This window comes from Thamnophis sirtalis, unplaced genomic scaffold (genome assembly GCF_051295495.1).
Source record: "Thamnophis sirtalis isolate CommonGarterSnake01/CBP01778 unplaced genomic scaffold, rThaSir2_p1.2 scaffold_9, whole genome shotgun sequence".
Classification (NCBI taxonomy): domain Eukaryota; kingdom Metazoa; phylum Chordata; class Lepidosauria; order Squamata; family Natricidae; genus Thamnophis; species Thamnophis sirtalis.
The window spans coordinates 5,265,958-5,282,500 of record NW_028261389.1 but is presented as its reverse complement, the minus strand read 5'-3'; the positions used below and the strand labels follow the sequence as shown (position 1 = coordinate 5,282,500).

Sequence of the window (16,543 nt, the reverse complement as noted above, 5' to 3'; positions counted from 1 at the left end):
TTGTCAAGCCATCCAAAGAGCCGCCATGCATTCATTTCTTTGGAAAGGTAACAGGAAGAATATCAATATAGATCTTGGAGCAGGGCTTGGATCATAAGTGTGACTCTTGTCTCTCTACTTGACTTTAACTCCATCTTCCTCCTCCCTTTACCCACAGAGTCAGAAATGCAACCCTTGGAAAGTACTTGTCAAGCCATCCAAAGAGCAGGCATGCATTCATTTGTTCGGAAAGGTAACAGGAAGTAGCCAGAATATAAATCTTGGAGCAGGGCTTGGATCATAAGTGTGACTCTTGTCTCTCTACTTGACTTTAATCCCATCTTCCTCCTCCCTTTACCCACAGAGTCAGTTCCACAGAAATGTAACCCTTGACAAGTACTTCTCAAGCCATCAAAAGAACAGCCATGCATTCATTTCTTTGGAAAGGTAACAGGAAGTAGCCAGAATATAAATCTTGGAGCAGGGCTTCGATCAGCATTGGGACTCTTCTCTCTCTACTTGACTTCTTCTGCTCTCCAAGCAAGAGACTGGTTGCACCTGTGAGTATTCTGCTGGGTAAGCCACTGTGGGGTGTTTTGTTATGGGCTGCAGCCGTTGTCATAACCTTCTTGTGCAAATGCTTGAATTATGCGCTTTCCATCCTGGATACAGTCACTGTTTTCTGCAGAGATGGCAGCTTTTGGTTAACGTGGGCAAAGAGTTTTAAGCATCTAGTCCTCTTGCTGCCAAGAGGCACAGACAGGGAATTCCCCCGAATATCTGGGTGTCTTGCCTGTGGATTTGTCAGACAGAGAGACGATAGAATTTCTGGGTAGAATTGCACATCAGGCAACAAAACCTTCACGGAAAGCTGAATTGACCCAGAAATCTACACTGGTAAGTGTAGTTATAAATATAAATATCATCCTGGTCCACTTGGAATGCCCTGCCCTTCCTTCTCTTCTATCCAGAAATGTAAACAATCTGGTTGGCGTCCATCTGAACATGTGGAACAGCTGGAATTTATGAGGCGTTGGGTATATTCCACTTGAAACTGATTCTCCCATTGCTAAATCAAAATGTTTCTTCTTCTCCTCCTTCTCCTTTTTCTCCTCCTCCTCCTCCTCCCCTTCTCCTTCTCCTTCTTCTTCTTCTCCCCCTCCTCCTCCTCTTTCTCCTCCTCCTTCTCTTTCTCCCCTCTTCCTATTCCTCCTTCTCCTCCTTCTCCTCTTCCCCCCTCTCTCTCTTGGCAGAAAAGTTCTACTGGAAGGACCAACCGACCAATCGCATGGCCATGTTGCTTCTGTGGATCCTCTCTCTGGCTGCCTCTTTTGTCCTGCCTGCAACTGGGGAGGTGGTGAGCAATTTCGGAGGCTGCAGTCAGTTCTTCTTGGGTGGAAACCCCCCCTCCAACCTGGAGCCACTGAATTCAGCCAGAATCTGCCAGAGGTTTAAGGGCAGCTATCGATTTGCCACAATGTACGACAAAGATGGGCGCATCCCCCTGTTCTCAGCCTATCAATATGTTCCTGGTTCAGGTGCAACAGAGATGATTTGGAAGATTGAGCCACAGGTAAAAGGAGTTCCTATTTTGAAACTAAGCCTTCATGAAATGGAGATCATCTAAGGGAAAGGGTCTCAAACTGGATTTCTTCAAGGGCTGGATCAGCATTGTAGTTGCCCTCTGTGAGCCGGCCACAAGGGAGGCGGGAGGAACGGACGGCAGATTGGACCAATCCTTTGGTATTTCCAGGGCCCCGTGGGCCAGATATAAGCCCTTGAGTTTCACATCTCTACCTTAGAGGAACAGTCACTGGATAGGAAATAAGACAAGACAGTGGATTTAAGAATTATTTGTACATGATTAATCTCAGGAGCTTTTAGAAGCTTGGCTGTAAGAATTCCACATTGGTGAGGTTCCACTTCCATCTTTCTCCAAAGAAGCAAACTCAGGGTGCCCAGAACCCCAAATTTAAAGCTGAAGCAATGTGTATTCTCTCCTACAGGAGAGTTTCAAGCAGGCTCCCTCAGAGGGTCAGTCAGGGGCCTCAATTTCCAGATTTCCCAGAAACTGCCACAAATACGCAAAGTGCCATGGAAGCGTATCCCACACCCCATTCCCTGGTTGATTCAGGGTAGATCTTTCACCAGATTCAGCGTATTTGATTCTGTCTTGTGTGGATGCTAAACGGGCGCATTGCTTGACGTTCCATATTCACAGCTTGCACTGCCTGGCGACTCTCAAAGAAGAAGCATGGAACCGGAAGGGACCTGTGGAATCGACCCCAGTGAACTTGCAAACAGCCAGGCTGTATTGAGCGATTACGTCAACGCTATCCAATACGGCAAGGGACAGTTGGCGCCAGTATCCCACCAAAAGAATGAGGATTTCGGATCTGCAACCTACACCTTAACCAACACCGTGCCCCAGTATCAGGAACTCATGACTGGAGAATGGGGTGGTCTTTTGAAAAGTATGAAGCAAAATGCAACAGCATGCGGTAAAACGTATGTCATTGTGGGCGTGGTGCCCAGTTATGATTTCATCTCTGGTGGCCGAGTGAATAAGCCCAGCCATATCTGGGCTGCAGTTTGTTGCGTGGGGAAATCGGGACAAAATCAGTCTTGGGGAGTCATTGCTGAAAACAATCAGGATAAGGTAGAAAAGCTTAGCCTCCAGAAGCTGGAAAGTGAACTTAATAGCAAATACGGGAAGGGAGGAATTGATCTTTTCAATGGCGATTGCAATGGAGATTAATAATCAATAAGGTGATTCTCCGTCTTCAAAACACAGTTCACAGACAAACCCCCCCCCCAATGCAAACTATATCCGTAGCAGCTTAGTTCTTCAACATATGGAATGAATGCAGTTATTATAATCCTAGTTTGATTTGTATCATTCTTTTGGGCTCAATCTTGTGAAAATCAGGACGTTTGATTAGTTTCTGGTTTAGATTATGAAGCAAATCCAGAGAATAAATTAATCCAATGATGAGATGAAGGGTGCAATGATGACACAATTAACAGTTTTCAGTCAATTGCACTGGGCGGGTTGGAAGAAGATCCGTAGGAATCAAATTTCATTTCACGCTCAATAGGGCTTCGATTTGAGACAGGTCGTTCTCAGCTTACAACCATTTAACAACTGTTTGAATTTAGGACAAGACTAAAAAAACTAGTAACAATCTATGTGTGACTGTTGCAGTGTCCCATGGTCCCATGGTCAAAATGTGGCTGCTTGGCCTGTATTTAGGATGGTTGCAGAATCCCGAAGATTGTATAAATTGGGTGTGACCCACTTCACTATAACATCGCTTAGTGACAGAGTTCCTGTTCTAATTGAGGTCGAAAGCTGATGCCTTTCTGTACGTAACTGCTTGAATGCTTTCTCTGTCACTTTCTTAGTCCCTGCAATAAACCTGCTTATCAAAGATCTGTGTCCTTGTGTTGCTTTAGAGTACAATCAATCGAGAATAACTTCAATATCCGCTTTTGCACAGTATTATCAATCAGCCAATCCGTCAAATGATAAATCGGTTGATCAATCGATCAGGGGTATGTCTTTGGGGGAGGGGCAGAGAAAAAGCACATTGCCAATAGTTCCAGGTGTTTTTTTCTAATGTTGGCCTTGATTGATTGATTTCATGTCATTGTTGGTGTCAGATCTCTTATAACCCAGGTCGCCTAGAGAGATTCAGGCGTCCATCAAGGCCTTCATTGTTCTGTTATGCCAGGACAAATGACCCCACAATGACAGGTGAAATCTGCACCCCATGTTTCCCATAGGTGGCCCCCCCACAGTCAGGGCCACTTAGTCATTAGCAGCCTCCCAATATCTCCTTGGCTGCCCCAAAGAAGAGGGAGTCAGCAGTCCCAGGCCCTGGGGAGAGAGGAAGCGTTTTCCTGCAGCTTCGGAAGAGGGAGTGCCCAGAAAAGCTGAAGGACGAATGAGAAATCCCCCTTCTGCCGCATCATCGGTCTCCGGGCAGAGTCTCCCTTGACTTCACCTGATGGAGGAGAGAGTTCGGCGCAGAGAGAGAAGCGGAGAAAGTGGGAGGGGGATATTTTCTGTCTAGGGGGCAGCAGTTCAAGGGGGGTTCATGCCAGGCCTGGAGAGGAGACCGATGACGCTCAAGCAGGGAGAATCCCCATTGGTGCTGCCGCTGGTTCTTTCCCTCCCCAGTTCCAAAGTCCGAGATCAACGCTTCCTCCCCCTAATTCAGAACACACGCAAACACAGGATTCCTGTGAGGAGGGGCTGCGCTGGATGAGGGAGGGGAGGCGCACCCCATAGACAGGGAAGACTTGGGGGGTCACAGAAACCCCCCAATCCGAAGGGAAGCTAACGGAAAGCCTTCAGTTAAAGCAGGAAGAAACGGAGAGGATCTGCAGGGATCTCATCCTCTTCCCCGCTCTCCCCCGTCCACCCCTCCCTCTTCCCGGGGGAATCCTCCGCTGGGCTCTCTCGGGAAAGGCGCCGCTTCGCTTCAGGGGAGAAAAACGCCGTTTCCTCCCTTCCAACACGCTTCTCTCTTGCTCAGAACGTCTGGACGAAGCAGCTCCGATTGGGTCGGAGTCTCCCTCTTTCTTTCTGTGGGTCAGGAGGATCCCCCTTTTCCTTGCAAAGCAGCCCCGAATGGAGACCCCGGAATAAAGTTTGGCCGTTCCTCCTCCGCTTTCCGCTCTCTTCTTCGGAGAACTTTCAGCAGAGAAAAATATAGAAAGGGACCTTTTGGAAGAAATGGTGAAACGTAAAAGGGCAGATATATTGTGGAGTCGTGGTGAGCTTCCCCCCAGGAATTGGCATGTTTGGGCTGTGAAACAGAAAGGAACCCTCAAACCAAAGGCTCATTTAGATTCTTTTTCTTATCCTGGTCTAAAATAGAAAATAAAGGTAGTAGGGAAAGAGGAAAGGGGCGTGTAGGATAAAGGGGGAAAAGGAAAGGAAAAAAAACTCTCTTTTGAATGAAGCAAATTTCCACAAAGTGAAATTTCTCAATTTCTTTTTTTTTTTTTTTGCAATTTGTTTTTATTTTTAAACATAAAAAACAACATAAAAAATCTCATCCATTACAAACAGCATGTCGTTTGGTTACATATTCTCAATTACATTTACAATCACAGATTTTTCATCTAATATAACTAAATATCTCACTTTCACTGTACAATGTATATTCAATTACAATTAATATTTTTTTCAATGAACCTAATTCCCTTACATCCTTGATTGTCTGTTTAATAACAATATACCTTTATATAATCACAGATCCGATATGTAAAAGATTTACCAACCCTTTATATTTGTATATCACTGTTTTCAATTATGTATAATCCCACCAATCAACTATTGAGTATGCTTATGTTCATTATTGTCCTTGTACATCATACATTCAAACAAAGATATTATTCCTTCATTTTTCAACAAAGTATTCTGAATAGTCAATTCATATATATACCAATTTTTAATTACTTCCTGATTAAAATTATTTATCAACAACAATATATCTTTATACTATATACTTAGGGTTATACATTATATCACCAATCCTCTATCAAGTATACATAAATTCATTGTTATCCTTATCCATTTTAAAACAAAAAGTTCTAAAATATTCAATTCATATATGTATCAGCCTTTCATTATATCATTGGTAATCTATTTCACAGCATAATTATATTATCACTTAACTCTTTCAATTCATAAGTAAAAGATTTTTCATTTCCAGTTTTTTCCCCCAGCCACTGATAAAACAAGTGCCATATCTTATAAAATTGCTCGTCTTCTTGTTCTCTAATTTCAAATGTCAATTTACTCATTTCAGCACACTCCATTATTTTTCAAATAACTTCTTCCTGTTTTGGTATTGTTTTATTTTTCCAGTTTTTTGCAAATACGATTCTGGCTGCTGTTGAAACGTTTACAATATTTTAAGTCTTTGTTATAGATTTCTGGTATAATTCCCAGTTTAAGATCTATATGTTTGTGTATCATTTTCATATATATACCAATATAGTCACTTTATATATATATACCAATTTTTAATTACTTCCTTATTAAAATTATTTATCAACAACAAGATATCTTTATAATATATTCGTAGGGTTATACATTATATCACCAATCCCCTATCAAGTATACATAAATCCATACTTTGATTTCTGTTTCTCTATTGGAGATTATATGTTCTTTATGTTTTGTCTTTGCTACTTGGCCTGATGCCTACCACACTGTGCTAATATTTACGAGCTCCATCTCTGGAATGGAGCCAAAATATACACAAAATGGGATGCATTTCAGCTTTGTGTTGTTGGCGTCCACAGCTTTAACACTCCCTGCATCCTCCCTTTGTCCACAGAGTCATTTCCACCGAAATTTCAGCCTGAATCAAATGTCACAAGAACCGTTATATGTTCATTTCTCCACAAAGGTAACAGGAAATTGCCAGAGATTCAGTCTTGGGACAGAAACCGTTATCTGCCTTGTGACTCTTCTCTGTCTTCCTGGCTTCATTCTGGTCTACAAGCAAGGGACTAATCAGGCTCAGTTGCATTTGTGAGTAATTTGTAATTGTAATTTAATAAATTTATATGCCGCCCAATCCCGTAGGACTCCGGGAGGCTTACAAATACAAGAGTAAAATAAAAAACTGAAAGTAAAAAACTAAAAGTAAAAAACTAAAATATGGGGAAAAGAGAAAACAGATTTAAAAGCAACACACCATACACTCAAACCTAGATGGGGCTGGATCTCATTCATGGGGTCAACAGCCACAGGCCTGCTGGAACAGCCAGGTTTTAGTGGCTTTTTGGAAGGCCGGAAGAGTGGGAAGGGTCCGGATCTCTGCGGGTACATCGTTCCACAGGGCCGGAGCAGCTACAGAGAAGGCCCTCCCCCGAGGGGTCGTCAGCCGGCATTGTCCGGTCGATGGCACCCGGAGGAGGCCCAGCCTGTGAGATTGGGAGGTATGTGGCAGGAGTCAATGTATGATGTTTTCTTATTGGCTGCAGCCACTGCTGGATCCATTTTGTGCAAATGCTTGACCTTGGCTCTTTCAATACTGGGTAGAGTCACCTGTTGTTTGCATAGATGATAGCTTTGGGTGATTACAATGCAACCTTCTGTCCGAAGCGCAAGGTTTAGAATCCCCCATAACAGAGTTGGAAGGGACTTTGGAGGTCTTCTAGTCCAACCTCCTCCTCAAGAAGAAGATTGTTAAATTCACGATGGTTAATGCAGACAAAACAGTGTTACGTATCTAGTCCTCTTGCTACCAGGGTTTTGAATACTTTTTTTAAATGACCCACAGACAAGAAACCCCAATATCTGAGTTTCATGTCTGTGGATTAGTCAGGCACATAAACAATAGAACTGCTGAAAAAGAATTCCTGCAACCTTGGGTTTATTTATTTATTTATCCATTCATTCATTCATTCATTCATTCACTCATACATTCATTCATTCATTCGTCAACAAAGACAAGGAAACATATGAAAACACATGAAAAAATGGCACAAATAAATGGATATAAATAAGCAAAATATAGCCATTATGAGAGAATAGAAGAGGAACTCATCAAATTTAAAGATGACACTAAGCCGGCAGGAATAGCCAACACCCCAGAAAACAAGCTCAGGATCCAAAAAGATCTTGACAGACTTGAACAATGGATCTTATCCAATGTAAAATTATTTAGCCCCACGGACAATGCTGCAGCCCTACAAAACGACACTGAGTGTGTGTCAGAATGGCCACGCAATTGGCAACTCCAAATTTCAACTAATAAATGCTCTGCCCTAAACATTGGCAATAAAAATCAGAACCCCAAATACACGTTGGGCAGAAACCACCTGGTAGTCGACCCCCTCCGCCTCTGTCGAGGACCTAGGAATACTCATCTCAAACCATCTAAGCCCCAGAGCTCACGGTCACAGCATTGCCAAAAAGGCATTAAGAATTGTTAACTCTAATTTTGGGAAGCTTCTTCTCTGGTAACATTGTATTACTAACTGGGGCATACAAAACCTTTGCCAGACCAATTCTCGAATACAGCTCGTCTGCCAGGAATCCACACTGTATATTCGGACATTAATACGATCGAGCAAATCCACAGGTATTTCACGAGAAGAGTCCTCCACTCCTCTACTCACAACAGAATCCTTTATGCCACCAGGCTTGAAATTTTGGGCTTGGACAATCTGAAACTGCGCCAACTGCAGTCTGATCTAACCATAGTACACAAAATTGTCTGCCACAATGTCTTACTTGTCAACGGCTACTTCAGCTTCAGCCTCAATAATACACGGGCAAACAATCGATACAAACTCAAGGTAAACTGATACAAAACTCGGTTGCAGAAAAATAATTTTTTGGGGCAAAATATGCCCCCAAAAATAGTAACTGTGAAAGGGACCTTGGAGTCCTGGTGGATGATCACTTAAACATGAGCCAGTAGTGTGTGGCAGCAGCCAAAAAGTAATATAGTTCTTAGTTAAGCAGAGGAATAGAATCAAAATCACGTGTGCGATATTAGTACTGTTTTATACATCCTCAGTAAGGCCACACCTGGAATCCTGCATCCAGTTTTGGTTATCACATTGCAAAAAAGATGTTGGGACTTTGGGAAAAGTGCAAAGAAGAGCAACTAAGATGATGAAGGGACTAGAGACAAAAAAAGTATGAGGAATGATTGTAGGATTTGGGCTTGGCTGGAGAAAAGAAGGACTAGGGGTGACATGATAGCAATATTCCGGTATTTGAAGGGCTATCACAAAGAGGAGGGCGTCAACCTATTTTCCAAAGCACCAGAAAGCAAGAGAAAAAAAAACAATGGATGGAAATTATTCAAGGAAACATACAAGCTAGAACTAAGGAGAAATTTCTTAACACTGAGAACACTCCATCAGTGGAAGAGCTTGCCCTCAGAAGTTGCCTGAAATTGTATAGGGTCTTCTGCTTGAGCAGGGGGTTGGACTAGAAGACCTCCAAGGTCCTTCCAGCTCCATGCTGATTGATTGACTTCCAAAGCTTTAAAACATTATGCCATCTCCCTTTACCCACAGAGTCAGTTGCCCACAGAAATGTCACCATAGATCAAGTGTTGTAATAACCGTTATGTGTTCATTTTCTCAGAAATGTAACAGAAAACTGCCAGAAATTTATTTTTTCAAGCAGATTTTTAAATTATTTTTTCCCTTCTACAACACCTTACAGTCATTATATCAACATTGTTATGTTATCATGCCTGTACATGTATATAATATTTCGCTTCTATATTTACACACTTTTATACACAGTTCTATGAAGCGGTATATAAGTCTAATAAATAAAATAATAATAATAAAATATATATATATTTAAATATTTTGTTTTTTTGCTTAATTAATTTTATTTTTGTTTTGCAGCCATTTGTACCAATTGTTCCAAATTTCCATTTGTACCAATTGTTCCAAATTTCATAACATTCCGACTCTGCTTTATCTTTTAATTTCGGTGTTATTTTGTCCATCTCTGCACAATCCAAAGGTTTTGTTTATCACTAATTCGTTCGAGGGGGTATTATTTTGTTTCCAGCACTGGGCAAATGCTATTCTAGCTGTAGTTAGCAGATGTGTTAATATGTACTTAATTTTCTCTGTATATTTCCCTTTGATTATTCCCAGCAGAAAGATTTCAGGTTTGTATTTTATCTGTTCTCCTGTAATTTCTTGCACCCATTTCCAAATTTTTGTCCAATATTTTTGTGTTTCCGGGCAGGACCTTTCCGTTTTTCCTCCCTCTCTTTAATTTCTTCCCCTTCCTTCCTTTCATCACCTTCCCTTTCTTTGCAAAATTCTATGGACATTTTATACTTAAACCACCAACCAAGGTGTTGTGTATTTGGATACATGAGAAAGGGCCAGCAACCACTTTGCTGGGCCCTGTTTGGTCAGGAGTCATTGGAGGCTGTTGCTAGCCTCCATGAAATACCTAATCTGCCCTGATTGGCCGAGGTACTGCACCAGCAGTTGCTGTGCAGTACCCGGCCCCTGATTGGTTATTGTATTGTTACATTTCCTATAAATACCTTTGGCCGTTCGTTCTGTTCTTTGAATCGCTAACATCTTAATAAACACCTACTTTCTGAATCCATGGCTCTAGCGTGATCCCTCGAACTAATACACAAAACTGGCGACGAGGGTGGGATCCGGCGATTCCGCAGAGCCTGGAAAACAGCGCGAAAAGCAAGGGAAGTACAACAGAGAACAGAAGGCCAGCCGGCACTCAGCGACAGCAGAAGCCACCGGAAAACCTTCCTACCATGCCAACTTGGGGGACGAGCCACGCCAACTCAAGGACGAGCCAGTGCGCCAACTTGGAGGACGAGCCATGCCTACCCCAAGGACGAGCAATCCTGCGAAGGCTAACTCGGCTGGTAAAACCTGCTGGTCTGAACACCGCTGCTGCCTTGCCTTCCATCCACGCCAACTTGGGGGACGAGCCACGCCAACTCAAGGACGAGCCAGTGCGCCAACTTGGAGGACGAGCCATGCCTACCCCAAGGACGAGTTGGAGACGGCGAAGGCCAACCTCGGACCAGCCTGTCCGAAACCGCTGCTGCCTTCCGTTCTCTCCTGATTTCCTATCTGCCTCTTACAAACCGCGCCGAGCTGAAGTCGCCTCGACCGGCTCCAAATTCAAGATGCCTGCCAGTCGTCCCAAGGCCTCCCGGACTCTCAATTCCTTCCTAAGAAGCCTGCCTCGTGAGTCAATGCCGGGCCACGCCTGCCTGCCTTCTGCCTCCCCCTACAGCCGGCCTCCCCTCGATGCCTGCCTTCCTACGAGCTCACCCGATGCTCACCGCCTCACCGCTCGTCCCAGAAGGGCCCGATGTCTCCGCGGCCTCCTCGCCAGCCCTCTCGGCCTTCCGATCCTCTACGGCCTCCCACGGCCTCCGCGCCCTCCCAGAAGGGCCCCCAATGTCTCCGCGCCTGCCTCTTCGGCCTCCTGACGCCTCCACGGCCTCCCGACGCCTCTACGGCCTCCGCGCCCATGAGCCGCTCCGTTCCGCCGCCTGCGCCCTCCCCGAGCCTTGCCGCCGTGCCTCTACTCCTGTCAAAGCCTCCCAAGGCCTCCTGCCTCCACCTCGCTGTCTTGCCTCCGCTGTCTCCGCTGCCTCCAGGGCCTGCAAATCCCTCCTGTCTGCCTAGCTGTTCCAGCTGCTGCGAAGCCACTTCCTGCCTCCCCCCGCGAGCTGGTTTCCCAACAGGAAAGCCTAGGAGTCCTCACCGACCTCCGCGCTGCCCTGCCTGTACACAGACCACCACCTCCGGGCAAGCCATCAGCGAGCCGCGAGCCGCCTCCAGGGCCGGTCTGCAAGCCAGGACTGTAAAAAACTCAATGGGGTTTGTTGGGCATGCGCAGTACGGGAGGGGGGGAAATTTAAATAAAATAAAATGTGAGAAAAGCAACTGGAGGGAAAGGGAGAAATGTGAATTTGAGAAACTTGAAAAAAAAAATTGAGCTAAAAAAAAGAAGTGTACTTAGCTGGAGGAAGAATAAAATAAGAAGTTACTAAATTGACTGGAGGGAAGGAGAAATAGAAATGTGTATAAATTAAATCCCAGGATGCTCCTATGTGAATAAATTAACTGGAGGGAAGGAGAAGTGAATAAAATGGAGTCATTCAACGTACTCTGAACTACAAATCCCAACTACAAATTAAACCACACACACGTGTAATTATAACACGCAGGGAACTGTTTGAAATGAATTAATAAAATGGAGGGAATTGCTTGAAATTGTAACACTCAGGGAACTGTTTGAAATGAATTAATAAAATGGAGGGAACTGCTTGAATGAATTAATGAAAGATGCACTTAACTGGGGAAAAATGCAAACGTAAATCTTACAATGTTGAACTTTCAAAGTTACTTGTTATGACTCTTCGTGTCCACCCCCCCCCTTCAACGGATCTGGGGGAAAGGGGTGTTGTGTATTTGGATACATGAGAAAGGGCCAGCAACCACTTTGCTGGGCCCTGTTTGGTCAGGAGTCATTGGAGGCTGTTGCTAGCCTCCATGAAATACCTAATCTGCCCTGATTGGCCGAGGTACTGCACCAGCAGTTGCTGTGCAGTACCCGGCCCCTGATTGGTTATTGTATTGTTACATTTCCTATAAATACCTTTGGCCGTTCGTTCTGTTCTTTGAATCGCTAACATCTTAATAAACACCTACTTTCTGAATCCATGGCTCTAGCGTGATCCCTCGAACTAATACACAAAACAATTAGCCTCACATCAATACCTGGGAAGATAATGAAAAAATAAGAATAATAAAAAACAGATTTGTGAACTTCTAGAAACAAACAAAGTTGTAACTAAAAGCCAGCATGGGTTTGTTAAAAACAGATCGTGCCAAAATGATCTTATTTCATTTTCTTTGACAAAGTGATTTAATCAGTAGACCAGCAAAATGTTATGGACCTATAGTATACTTAGACTTCAGCAAGGCATTTGACAAAGGAAACCCCAGCCTACTTCTTGGTAAGCTAGAAAAATGTGGGATAGACACAGGGGTGGGTTTCTCGCTCCGTTCCAACCGGTTCGGTTGGAACGGGGCCGGCAGGCTCCTCGTGCACGCGCGCAGTGCACGCATGCGTACTAGCGCCTGTGCGATGCTCCAGCTGCTCCTGGAGGATTGCGCAGGCGCTGTATGCGTTCTGCGCATGCATGGAAGTGCAGAACTCGTAAAAACTGGGTAAGAAACGCGGGCGGGCGGGTGGATCCTTCGGCGTTCCCGGAAGTTACTTACTTCCGGGTTCGCCGACCAACTGGTTTGCGGGGACCACCGCAAACCGCCTGAAACCCACCCCTGGATAGACAGCATCCTCACCAGATGGACCTCTAACTGTCTGACAAACTATACTCAAGGAGTAGTCCTTAAGGGTGCTATGTCTACACGGAGGGAAGGAAGCCGTGGGGTACCACAAGGTTCCGTTTTAGGCTCACAACTCTTCAATATCTTAATAAATGACTTAGATGTGGGAATAGAAGGGGAACCCATCAAATTTAAAGATGACACTAAGCCGGCAGGAATAGCCAACAACCCAAAAGACAAGCTCACGATCCAAAAAGATCTTGACACACTTGAACAAGGGGCCCTACCCAACAACATGAAATATAATCTGAAGAAAAGCAAGATTTTACACCTAGGCAGGTAAAAACCAAAGGCACAAGTACAGATTAGGTGGAACCTGGCTCAAAAACAGTAACTTTAGGAGGGGCTTTGTAGTTCTAGCGGACAATCGCTTAAATCTCCCGAGCCGAGGTGGTGCAGTGGTTAGGGTGCAGTACTGCAGCCACTTCAGCTGACTGCTAGTTCTGCAGTTCGGCAGTTCAAATCTCACCGGCTCAGGGTTGACTCAGCCTTCCATCCTTCCGAGGTGGGTAAAATGAGGACCCGGATTGTTGGGGGCAATATGCCGACTCTGTTCAGGATAACCCGTTCCCTCCTAAATAGGAGGGATACGGGGGAGCCTTTACAGGGTAGGGCTGAGGATTACGTCCAGTTCCTAGTGGACAAAGTTGCTCGGTTTTGGTCGGACTTGGACTCCAATTTCGCAGATCCAGCCGAGGCACAGGGGGATAATCTGGTAGGCCATCGCTGGGTTGAGTTTCAAGCAGTTGCCCCTGAGGACGTGGACAAGGCCACATTGACCAATGACCTCTGGAAAGCCAGGGACGGAGGCCACGCCTCCATCCTAGTTCTCCTTGACCTCTCAGCAGCTTTCGATACCATCGACCATGGTATCCTTCTGCGACGACTGCGGGAGGTGGGGGTGGGAGGCACTGTTTTGCGGTGGTTCTCCTCTTACCTCTCGGACAGGTCGCAGTCGGTGTTAGTTGGAGGACAGAGATCGACCCCTAGGCCCCTAACATATGGGGTGCCGCAGGGTTCGGTCTTGTCCCCCCTACTTTTTAACATCTACATGAAACTACTGGGCAAGATCATTCGGCGGCACGGGATAAAATACCACCAGTATGCAGACGATACTCAGTTGTATCTGTCCACCCTGTGCCAACTCAATGAAGCGGTGGACGTGATGAACCAGGGCCTTGAAGCTGTTAGGGACTGGATGAGGGCTAACAAGCTTGTGCTCAACCCAGATAAGACCGAGTGGCTGTTGTGTTTCCCTCCCACTAATTCGGCAAGTATTCCATCTCTCAGGCTGGGGGGGGTCAAATATTATGCCCCTCAGACAGGGTCCGCAACTTGGGAGTCCTCCTGGACCCACAGCTGACTTTTGAACACCATCTGTCAGCTGTGACCAGGGGGGCATTTGCCCAGGTTCGCCTGGTGCACCAGTTGCGCCCCTACCTGAACTGGGAGGCTCTCACAACAGTAACTCGTGCCCTTGTGACCTCTAGGCTGGAGTACTGCAATGTGCTCTACATGGGGCTGCCCTTGAAGAGTATCCGGCGACTTCAGCTAGTCCAGAATGCGGCCGCGCGAGCGATTGTGGGTGCACCTCGCTTCACCCACATAACACCTATCCTCCGCGAGCTGCACTGGCTTCCGGTTGATCTCCGGGTACGCGTCAAGGTGCTACTTACCACCTTCAAAGCCCTTCATGGTAGTGGATCTGGGTACTTGAGAGACTGCCTACTGCCAATTACCTCCACCCGACCAATTAGATCCCATAGATTAGGCCTCCTCCGAGTCCCATCTGCCGGTCAATGTCGACTGGCAACTACGTGGAGGAGAGCCTTCTCGGTGGCAGCTCCGACCCTATGGAACGATCTCCCCGTGGAGATTCGTACCCTCACCACCCTCCAGACCTTCCGCACAGCCCTTAAAAACTGGCTGTCCCGTCAGGCCTGGGGCTAAAGACCGTAACCCACCCGAATAGTATGAATGTCGTGCTTTTAATGATGTATTGTCTTATGTGTCAATTGTTTGTTTCCCTCCCTTTTCGAGTTGTAAGCCGCCCTGAGTCCCCCCAGGGAAAAGGGCAGCATATAAATAAATTACTCTAAACTCTAAACTCTAAACTCTCTCTGTAAACCGCTTAGAGAGGGCTGAAAGCCCTATGAAGCGGTATATAAGTCTAACTGCTAACTAGCTAACTAACTAACTAAACATGAGCCAGCACTGTGCAGCAGCCAATACAATCCTTGGTTTTATGAACGTCTCTCCTGCTTGAGTAGGGGGCTGGACTAGAAGGCCTCCAAGGTCCCTTCCAGCTCTATTCTGCTTGATTGACCTGGTGGACCAGCTGGACTTTCTCTGCCCTTCGACAAGCCTGAATCCTTAAAGTTCTTCATGGAAGCGGAAGAATGACTAAATTACAGCTTTCACATTGTACTTTCTCTCTCTTTTTCAGGCAGGAAACTGAAGGCAGCTGAAGGACCAACCATCCAAACACGCAGCCGTAGGGTTGCTATGGATCCTACTCCTTGCTGGCCCTTTTCTCCTGCCTGCAACTGGGAAGGTGGTGGACAGTTTCAAAGCTTGCAGTCAGGTCTTCTTGGGTGGAAAAGCCTCCACACTGAAGCCAATGAATCCATCCAGAATTTGCCTGGTGTATAACAACAAGTATCAGTTTTCCACAATGTACAAGGAGGGGAACTGTTGCGTCGCCATTGTATTACTTGCTCCACCTCTGGAATTGAATGGGATGGGGTGTGTGTCAAATATAGACAATTTGTGGGGTATCGTTTAGCCGTTGGTTGTTGGCATCCACAGTTTTAACACTCATCTGTCTCCTCCCTTCACCCACAGAGTCAGTTCCACAGAAATGCCAGCTAGATGAAATGTCACAAGAACCGTTGGTTATGTGTTCATTTCTCCACAAAGGTAACAGGAAATTGCCAGAATATAAATCTTGGAGCAGGGCTTGGATGAGCATTGCGACTCTTCTCTCTCTACTTGACTTCTTCTGGTCTCCAAGCAAGAGACGGGTTGCACCTGTGAGTCTTCTGCTGGGTAAGCCACTGTGGGATGCTTCGTTATGGGCTACAGCCTTCTTGTGCAAAAGCTTGATCTATGCTCCTTCAATCCTGGGTATAGTCCCCTAGATAGAGAGAGAGAGACATAGAGAGAGAGAGAGACATAGAGAGAGAGACACACACACACAGATACACACAGACACACACACACAGACAGACAGAGTGATAGAGAGAGACATAGAGACAGACAGACAGACAGATAGATGATAGATAGATAGATAGAGAGAGAGAGAGAGAGAGACAGAGAGATAGAAAGAGAGAGACAGAGAGAGACACACACAGAGAGAGACAGACAGACATACACACACACAGAGCGACAGAGCGATAGAGAGAGACAGAGAGAAAGAGACAGACAGAGACAGAGAGAGAGACAGACAGATAGATAATTGATAGATAGATAGATAGCTAGATAGAAAGATAGAGATAGAGACAGAGAGAGAGACACACACACACAGAGTGACACACACACACACAGACAGAGATAGATAGATAGATGATAGATAGATAGATAGATAGATAGATAGATAGATAGATAGATAGATACAGGGAAACAGACAGACAGATAGATGATAGAT

The 16,543-nt window shown here is 45.4% G+C and overlaps 1 protein-coding gene across 1 annotated transcript in view; it reads left to right on the top strand.

Annotated features, from left to right (window-relative positions):
- LOC148044014 (endonuclease domain-containing 1 protein-like) overlaps nt 1-16,543 on the top strand; it is a 76,964-nt gene that overhangs the window by 56,289 nt on the left and 4,132 nt on the right. Inside the window, exons 3-4 of the mRNA XM_087722522.1 lie at nt 478-555; nt 1,233-1,268. Of these exons, the coding sequence (XP_087578648.1) occupies nt 478-555; nt 1,233-1,268 (114 nt within the window). The remainder of the gene's footprint in view (nt 1-477; nt 556-1,232; nt 1,269-16,543) is intronic.